The sequence below is a fragment of the Pongo pygmaeus genome, chromosome 13 (genome assembly GCF_028885625.2).
Source record: "Pongo pygmaeus isolate AG05252 chromosome 13, NHGRI_mPonPyg2-v2.0_pri, whole genome shotgun sequence".
Lineage (NCBI taxonomy): Eukaryota > Metazoa > Chordata > Mammalia > Primates > Hominidae > Pongo > Pongo pygmaeus.
Window position 1 is genome coordinate 9,653,648 of NC_072386.2, and position 9,956 is coordinate 9,663,603.

General features: G+C 40.0%; 1 protein-coding gene across 1 annotated transcript; it reads left to right on the forward strand.

Moving 5' to 3' along the window:
- The first annotated feature begins 2,179 nt into the window (after positions 1–2,179).
- LOC134737960 (bifunctional endo-1,4-beta-xylanase XylA-like) lies at positions 2,180–3,402 on the forward strand. The gene is made up of 2 exons (XM_063650419.1): positions 2,180–2,254; positions 2,511–3,402. The coding sequence occupies exon 2, from the start codon at positions 2,576–2,578 to the stop codon at positions 3,062–3,064; it is 489 nt and encodes a 162-aa protein (XP_063506489.1). The 5' UTR covers positions 2,180–2,254; positions 2,511–2,575; the 3' UTR covers positions 3,065–3,402.
- The last annotated feature ends 6,554 nt before the right edge of the window (positions 3,403–9,956 follow it).

The following is a 9,956-nucleotide window of genomic DNA, read 5'->3' on the forward strand; positions in this document are numbered from 1 at the left end:
GGATTGGAATGGAATGCAATGGATTGGAATGTGGAATTGAAAGATATGGAAATTGGAATGGAATGGAATCAAATGTGGAATGGAATGGAATGGAATGGAATGGAATGGAAGGTTGAATGGATGTGAATTGGAATGTGGGATGGAAAGTGGAATGGAATGAAATGGAACATGGAATGGAATTGAATGGAACGTGGAACGGAATGGAATGGAATCTGGAATGGAATGTGGAATTGAAGGTGGAATGAAACGTTGACTGGAATGTTGAATGGAATGGAATGTTAAATGGAATGGAATGGAACGTGGAAAGGAATGGAATAGAATGGAATATGGAATGTAACGTGGAATGGAAAGAAACGGAAGGAGAAATGGAACATGGAATGGAACCACTAATGCAACGTAGAATGGAACGTGGAAATTAATGGAATGGAACGTCAAATGGAAGGTAGAATTGAACGTTGAATGGAATGGAAAGGAATGTGGAATGGAATGTGGAATATAATGGAAATAAACGTGGAATGGAATGGGATGGAATGTGGTAAGGAAAGTGGAAAGGAATGAAACGGAATGTGGAATGGAATGTGCTATCGGATGTGGAATGGAATTTAATGGAATGTGGAATGAAATGTGGAATGGAATGGAATGGAATATGAAAGGGAATGTGGAATGAAATGTGGAATGAAATAGAATGGAATGTGGAATGGAAGGTGGAATGGAATGTGGAATGGAATGTGGATTGTAATGGAATGGTACGTTGAAACGAATGGAATGGAATGTGGTATGCAATGGGGAAAGGAATGGATTGGAATGTGGAATGGAATGCGGTATGGGATGTGGAATGAAATGGAATTGGAATGTAGAATGTAATGTGGAAAGGAATGGAATGGAATATGAAAGGGAATGTGGAAAGCAAAGTTGAATGGAATGTGAAATGAAATCGAATGGAATGTGGAAGGGAATGTGGAACTGAATGGAATGGAATGTGGAAGGCAATTAAATGGAATGTGGAATGGAATGTGGAATCGAATGTGGAATGGAATGGAATGGAATGTGGAATGGAATGTCGAATGCAATGCAATGGAATGTGGAATGGAATGTGGAATGGAACCTGGAATGGAACGTGGAAAGCAATGGAATGAAATGTAAAGTGGAAAAGAAAGTGAAATGGAACATGGAATGGAATGTGGAATGTAAAGTGGAATGGAATGTGCAATGGAACATGGATTGGAACATAGAATGGAATGTGGAATACAATGTGGAATGGAACGTGGAATGGAATGTGGAATGGAATGGGGAATGCAATGGAATGGAATTTGGAATGGAATGTGGAACGGAACGTGGAATGGAATGGAATGGAACGTGGAATGGAAAGTGGAAAGGAATGTGGAATGGCACGGAATGTAATGTGGAATGGAATGTGGAATGGAATGCGGAATGGAAGGTGGAATGGAATGTAATGGAATTGAATGGAATGGAATGGAATTGAATAGAATGGAATGGAATGGAATTGAATGGAATGGAATGTGGAATGGAATGTGGAAAGGAACGTGGAATGGAATGGAATGGAACGTGGAAAGGGATGGAATGGAATGTGGAATGGAACTTGGGGTGGAATGGAATGGAACATGGAATGGAACATGGAATGGAACGTGGAATGGAATGTGAAATGGAATGTGGAATGGAACGTGGAATGGAACGTGGAATGGAAAGGAATGGAAAGTGTGGTGTAACGTGGAATGGAATGGAATGGATCGTGAAATGGAATGTGGAATGGAAAGTGGAATGGAACGTTAAATGGAACATTGAATATACTGGATTGGAATGTGGAATGGAATGTGGAGTGTAAAGCAAGGCAATGTGATAAGGAAAGTGGAGTGGAATGGAAAGGAATTTGGAATGCTATGTGAAATTGAATGGAATGGAATGTGGAATGGAATGTAATGGAATGTGAAATGGAACGGAATGGAATGTGTAATGCAATGCAAGGCAATGTGGAATAGAAATTGAAATGGAATGGAATGGAATTTGGAATGGAATGTGAAATTGAAAGGAATGGAATGTGGAATGGAATGTAATGGAATGTGGAATGGAACAGAAAGGAATGTGGATTGGAATGTGGAATAGAAAGTTTAATGGAATGGAATGGAGTGTGCAACGGAAAGTGGAATGGAATGGAGAGGAATGTGGAAAGGAATTTTGAATGGAAATTGGAATGGATCGTGGAATGGAATGTGGAATGCAACCTGGAATGAAATGTGTAATGGAATGTGGAATGGAATGGAAAGGAATATGGAATAGAATGAAATTGAATGAGGGATGGAATGTGGAATAGAATGTGGAATGGCAGAGAATGGAACGGAGAGGATTGTGGAAAGGAATGTGGACTGGAATGTGGAATGGAATGTGGAATGTAATGGAATGTGGAATAGAATGGAATGGAATGTGGAATGGAATGTAGTGGGTTGTGAAATACAATGTGGAATGGAATTTAATGGAATGTGGAATGGAATTAGGAATGGAATGTGGAAAGGAATGTGGAATGGAATGGAATGGAATGTGGAATGAAATGTGGTATTGAATGTGGAATGGAACGTGGAATGAAATGCGGAATGGAGTGTGGAATGGAACGTGGAATGAAATGGAACGAAATGTGGAATGGAATGTGGAAAGGAACGTGGAATTGAATGTGGAATGGAACGTGGAATGGAATGGAATAGAATGTGGAATGGAATGGAATGGAACGTGGAATCGAATATGTAATGGAAAGCGGAATGGAATGTGGAATGAAACTTGGAATGGAATGTACAACAGATTGTGTAATGGAAAGTGGAATGGAATGGAATGGAAGGTGGAATGGAACGTGGAATGCAATGGAAGGGAACATGGAATGGAAAGTGGAATGGAATGGAATGGAATGTGGAATGGAACGTGGAATGCAATGGAATGCAACGTGGAATGGAACATGGAATGGAACACGGAATGGAATGGAAAGGAATGGGAATGCAATGTGGAATGTAAATTGGAATGGAAAGTGGAATGGAATGGAATGGAATGGAATGTGGAATGAAATGTGGAATTGAATGTGGAACGGAACGTGGAATGGAACGTGGAATGGAAGGTGGAATGGAATGGAACGGAATGTAGAATGTAATGTGAAATGGAATGGAAAGGAGTGTGGAATGGAATTTGGAATGGAATGGAAGTTGAAATCGAATGTGGAAAGGAATGGAATGGAGAGGTTAGATGGAATGAAATGGAATGTTGAATGGAATGTGGACTACAATGAAATGCAATGTGGAATGGATTGGAATGGAATGCGGAATGGAATGGGGAATGCAATGGAATGGAATTTGGAATGGAATGTGGAATGGAATGTGGAATGGAATGGGGAATGCAATGGAATGGAATTTGGAATGGAATGTGGAATGGAACATGAAATGGAATGTGGAATGTAATGTGAAATGGAATGTGGAATGGAATGGAATGGAATGTTGAATGGAAAGTGGAAAGGAATGTGGAATGGAACGGAATGTAATGTGGAATGGAATGTGGAATGGAATGCGGAATGGAACGTGGAATGGAATGGAATGGAATTGAATGGAATGGATTGTGGAATGGAATGTGGAATGGAACGTGGAATGTAATGGAATGGAACGTGGAAAGTGATGGAATGGAATGTGGAATGGAACTTGGAGTGGAATGGAATGGAACATGGAATGGAACATGGAATGGAACGTGGAATGGAATGTGCAATGGAATTTGGAATGGCACGTGGAATGGAAAGGAATGTAAAGTGGGGGTGGAATGTGGAATGGATAGGAATGGAATGTGAAATAGAATGTGGAATAGACTGTGGAATGGAACGTGAAATGGATCTTTGAATGGATTGGATTGGAAAGTGAAATGGAAAGTGGAATGTAATGCAAGGCAATGTGGAAAGGAAAGATATGGAATTTGGAATGCAATGTGAAATTGAATGGAATGGAATATGGAATGGATTGTGGAATGGAATATAATGGAATGTGGAATGGAACGGAGTGGAATGCGGAATGCAATGCAAGGCAATGTGGAATGGAAAGTGGAATGGAATGGAATGGAATTTGGAATGGAATGTGAAATTCAAAGGAATGGAATGTGGAAAGGAATGTGGAATGGAATGTAATGGAAAGTGGAATGGAATGGAATGGAATGTGGAATTGAATGTGGAACAGAAAGTTTAATGGAATGGAATGGAATCTGCAACGGAACGTGGAATGGAATGGAGTGGAAAGTAGGATGGAATTTTAAATGGAAATTGGAATGGAATGTGGAATGCAACATGGAAAGAAACGTGGAATGGAATGTGGAATGGAATGGAGTGGAATACGGAATGGAATGAAATTGAATGAGGAATGGAATGTGGAATAGAATGTGGAATGGAACAGAATGGAACGGAATGGAATGTGGAAAGGAATGTGGAATGGATTGTGGAATGGAACGTGGAATGTAATGGAATGGACCTTGGAATGGAAAGTGGAATGGAACATGAAATGGAATGTGGCATGGAACGTGGAATGGCATGGGCAATGGAATGTGGAATGGAACTTGGATTGTAACGGAATGGAAAGTGTAATGGAATGTGTAATGGAATGGAATGGAACGTGGAATGGAACGTGGAATGGAATGTGTAATGGAATGTCGAATATAATGGTATGTGGAATGGAATGGAATGGAAAGCAATAAATGAATGGAATGGAATGCGGAATTCAATGGAAAGGAATGTGTAATGGAATGGAATATGGAATGGAATGGCATGGAATGGAATGTGGAATGGAATGGAATAGAATAAAGTGGAATGCAATGTGGAATGGAATGGAATGTGGAATGGAATAAAATGTGGAATGGAATGAAATGGAATGGAATGTGGAATGGATTTGAATGGAATGCAGAAAAGAATGGAATGGAATGGAGTGGAAGGTGAAATGGAATAGAATGGAAAGTGGAATGCAATAGAATGTGGAATCGAATGGAATGGAATGGAACAGGGAACGTTATTGAATGGAACATGGAATGGAATAGAATGGAAATTGGAATGCAATGGGAAGGATTGTGGAATGGAATGGAATGGAATGGAATGTCCAATGGAATGTGGAATAGAATGGAATAGAAGGTGGAACGGAATGAGAAATGGAATGGAAAGGAATGTGAAATGGAAACAAATGGAATGTGGAATTGAATGTGGAATGGAATGTGCAATGGAATGTGGGATGCAATGTGGAATGGAATTTGCAGTGCAATGTGGAATGAAATGTGGAATGGAAAGTGGAATGGAATGGAATGGAATGTAGATTGGAACGTGGAATGGAACGTGAAATGGAACATGGAATGGAACATGCAATGGAAAGTGGAATGGGATGTGCAATGGAATGTGGAATGGAAAGTGGAATGGAAAGAAATGTAACGTGGAATGGAATGTGAATTAAATGTAATGGAAAGTGGAATGGAACGTGTAAGAGAACACGGAAAGGAATGTGGAATGGAACGTGGAATGGAATGTGGAATGTAATGTGGAAGGGAAAGTGTCATGGAATGGAATGGCATGGAATGGAATGTGCAATGGAAAGTGCAATGGTTCCTGTAATGGAACGTGGAATGGATTGTGGAATGGAACTGGAAGGGAATGTGGAATGTGGAATGGAATGTGGAATGTGGAATGGAATATGGAATGGAACGTGAAATTGAATGGATTGGAATGTTGAATGGAACGTGGAATGGAATTGAATGGAATGTTGAATGGAATGGAATGGAATATGGAATGAAATGGAATGGAATGTGGAATGGAAAGGCATGGAACATGGAATGGGACGTGGAATGGAACATGGAATTCAACGTGGAATGGAATGTCGAATCGAATGGAATGGAAAGTGAAATGGAATGGAAAGGAATGTGCAATGGAAAGGAATGGAATGTGGAATTGAACGTGGAATGGAAAATGGAATGGAATGGAATGGAACGTGGAACGGAATGTGGAATGGAATGGAATGGTACGTGGAATTGAATGGAATGGAACGTGGAATGGAATGTGGAATGGAATGGAATGCAACATGAAATTTAATGGAATGGAACGTGGAATGGAATGTGGAATGTAATGGAACTTGGGATGCAACGTGGAAAGGAAAGTGGCATGGATCATGGACGGGAAAGTGGAATGGAACGGAAAGGAATGTGGAATGGAATGGAATGGAGTGGAATGTGGAATGGAAAAGAATGCAACCAGGAATGGGATATGGAATGCGTCGTGGAATGGAAAGGAATACAAACTGGAATGGGACGTGGAATGGAACATGGAATGCGACATGGAATGGAAAGTGGAATGGAATGTGGAATGGAATGGAATAGAATGGAATGGAATGTGGAATGCAATGGAATGAAAGGTGGAATGCAATGGAATGGATTGGAATAGAATGTGGAATGGAATGGAATGGATTGGAACGTGAAATATAATGTGGAACGGAATGTGAAATGGAATGTGGAATGGAATGTGGAACAGAATGAATTAGAACGTGGAATGGAATGGAGTGGAACGAAGAATGGAATGGAATGGAATGGAACATGGAATGGGATGTGGAATGGAGCAAAGAATGCAACGTGGAATGGAATGTGGTATGAAAAGTGGAATGGAACGTGGATTGGAGCATGGAATGCAACGTGGAATGGAATGTGGTATGAAAAGTGGAATGGGATGGAATGGAATGTGGAATGGAATGGGAAATGAATACAATGGAATGAGAACGCAATGTGCAATGGAATGGAATGGAATGTGGAATGGAAAGTGGAATGGAATGTGGAATGGAATGTGGAATGCAACGGAATAGAATGAGGAATGCGGTGTTGAATGGAATGTGGAACGGAACGTGGAATGGAATGTGGAATGGTATGTGTAGTTGAATGGAATGCAATGTGGAATAGAATGGAAAGGAATGTGGAATGCAATGGAATGGAATGTGGAATAGAATAGAATGGAAGAGAATGTGCAAGGGAATGCGGAATGGGTTGTGGAATGCAATGGAATTGAATGAGGAATGGAATTGAACTTGGAATGGATTGGAATGGGATGTGGATTGTAATGGAATAGCATGGAATGTGGAATGGAATGGATTGGAATGGAAAGTGGAATGGAATATAATGGAATGTGGAATGGAATGGAATGGAATATGGAATGGAATGGTATGTGGAATTGAATGGAAAGGAATGGAACGTTGAATGCAATGGAAGGGAATGTAATGTGGAATTGAATGCAATTTAACTGGGAAAGGAATATGGAATGGAAAGTGGAATGGAATGTGGAATGGAATGAAATGAAATGTGGAATGGAATGGAATAGAATTTGTTATAGAATGGAATGGAATGGAATATGCAATGGAATGTGGAATGGAATGTGGAAAGGAATGGAATGGAACGTGGAATGGAATTGAAATTGGAATGGAATGGAATGGAATGTGGATTGGAATAGAATGGAATGGAATGTGGAATGCAATGGAATGGAATGGAAAGTGAAATGGAATTTGGAATGGAATGAGGAGTGGAATGAAATGCATTGTGGAATGGAATGGAATGTTAAATGGAATGGAATGGAATTGAAAGTGAAATGGAATTTGCAATGGAATGTGGAATGGAATGAAACGGAATGTGGATTGGAATAGAATGGAATGCAGAATGGAAAGTAGAATGCAATGGAACATGGAATGGAATGTGGAAAGCAATATGTAATGGAATGTGGAATGGAATGTAAAATGGAATGTGGAATGGAATATGGAATGAAGTGGAGTATGGAATGCGGAATGGAAAGGAATTGAATGTCCAATGGAATGTGGAATGCAATGGAATTCAATGCGGAATGGAATGTGGAATGGAATGGAAAGGAATGTGAAATTGAAAGAAATGGAATGTGGAATTGAATGTGAAATGGAATGGAATGGAATTGAATGTGAAATGGAATGGAATGGAATGTGGAATGGAATGTGCAAAGGAATGGGATGTAGTGGAATGTGGAATGGAATGGATTGCAATGTGGAATGGAATGTGGAACGGAATGGAATGGAATGGAATGGAGAGTGGAATGGAATGTATTGGAACGTATACTGGAATGGGAATGGAATGGAAGGCAATGTGGAATGGAATGGAAAGGAATGTGGAATGGAATGGAATGGAATGTGGAATGGAATTGAATGGAACGTGGAATTGAATGGAATTGAATGCAATGGAACGTGGAATTGAATGGAATTGAACGGGGAGTCGAATGTGTAATGGAATATGGAATGGAATGGAATGGAATGTGGAATAGAATAGAATGGAAGTGAATGTTCAAAGGAATGTGGAATGGAATGTGGAATGGAATGGAATGGAATGTGGAATGGAATTGAACTTGGATTGGAATGGAATGGAATGTGGATTGGAATGGAATGGAATGCAATATGGATTGGAATGGAGTGGAAAGGAATGTGGAATGGAATGGAATGGAATGGAAAGTGAAACGGAATTTGGAATGGAATGTGAAATGGAATGATATGGAATGTGGAATGGAGTAAAATGGAATGTGGAATGGAAAGTGGAATGGAGTGGAACATGGAATGGAATGTGGAATTGAATGTGGAATGGAAAATGGAATAGAATATGGAACGAAATGTACTATGGAATGTGGAATGGAACGGAATGGAATGTGGAATGTAATGTGGAATGGAATGGGGAATGAAACGTGGAATGGAACGTGGAAAGGAAGGGAATGGAACGTGGAATGAAATGTGGAATGGAATGGAATAGAATGTGGAACGGAATCTGCAATGGAATGGAAAGGAATGTGGAATGGAAGGTGGAGATGAATGGAAAGGAATGTGGAATGGAATGCAATGGAAGGTGCAAAGGAATGTGGAATGGAATGCAATGGAATGTGCAATGGAATGTGGAATGGAATGGAACGGAATGTGGAGTGGAATGAGGAATGGAATGGAATGGAATGTGGAATGGATTGTGGAATGGAAAGGACTGTAATGTGGAACGGAATGTGGAATGGAATGTGGAATAGAATGGAATGGAAAGTGGAATGGAATGTGCAATGGAATGGATTGCAAAGTGGAATGGAATGGAATTGATTGTGGAATATGTTGAAATGGAATGGAATGGAATGTGAATGTAATAGAGTGGAATGTGGAATGCAATGGAATGGAATGATATGAGGAATGGAATGGAATGTGCAAAAGAATGTGGAATTGAATGTGGAATGGAAAGCGGAATGGAATGGAATGTGAAATAAAGCAGAATGGAATGGAATGAAATGCGGAATGGAATGCAATAGAATGTGGAATGCAATGGAATGGAGTGAAATGTGGAATTGAATGGAATGGAAAGTGGAATGGAATTGAATGGAATGTGGAAGGAATGGAATGGAACGTGCAATGGAATGTGGAATGGAATGAGGAATGGCATGTGGAATGAAATGTGGAATGAAATGGAATGGAATGTTGACTGTAATTGAATGGAATATGGAATAGAATGGAATGGAATGGAATGTGGAATGGAATGGAATGGAATGTAGAATGGAATGCAAAGGAATATGGAATGGAATGGGATGGAACGCGGAATAGAATGTGGAATGGAATGGAATGCAACGTGAAATGGAATGTGGAATGGAATGTGGAATGGATAGTGGAATGGAACGTGGAATGGAATGGAAAGGAACGTGGAATAGATTGGAATGGAACTTGGAATGTAATATGGAATGGAATGCGGAATGTGACGTGGAACGGAATGGAATGCAACTTGGAATGGAATGTGGGAGAATGTGGAATGGAATGGATTGGACTGTGAAACGGAATGAATTGGAAAGTGGAATGGAATGGAATGGAATGTGGAATGGAATGTGGAATGCTATGTGGAATGGGTCGTTTAAAGGAATGGAATGGAATGTGGAATAGAATGGACTG

Excerpts from the sequence above, each read along its gene's own strand:
- LOC134737960 (XM_063650419.1), top strand. The coding sequence starts at position 2,576 with ATGTGGAATGGAACGTGGAATGAAATGCGGAATGGAGTGTGGAATGGA.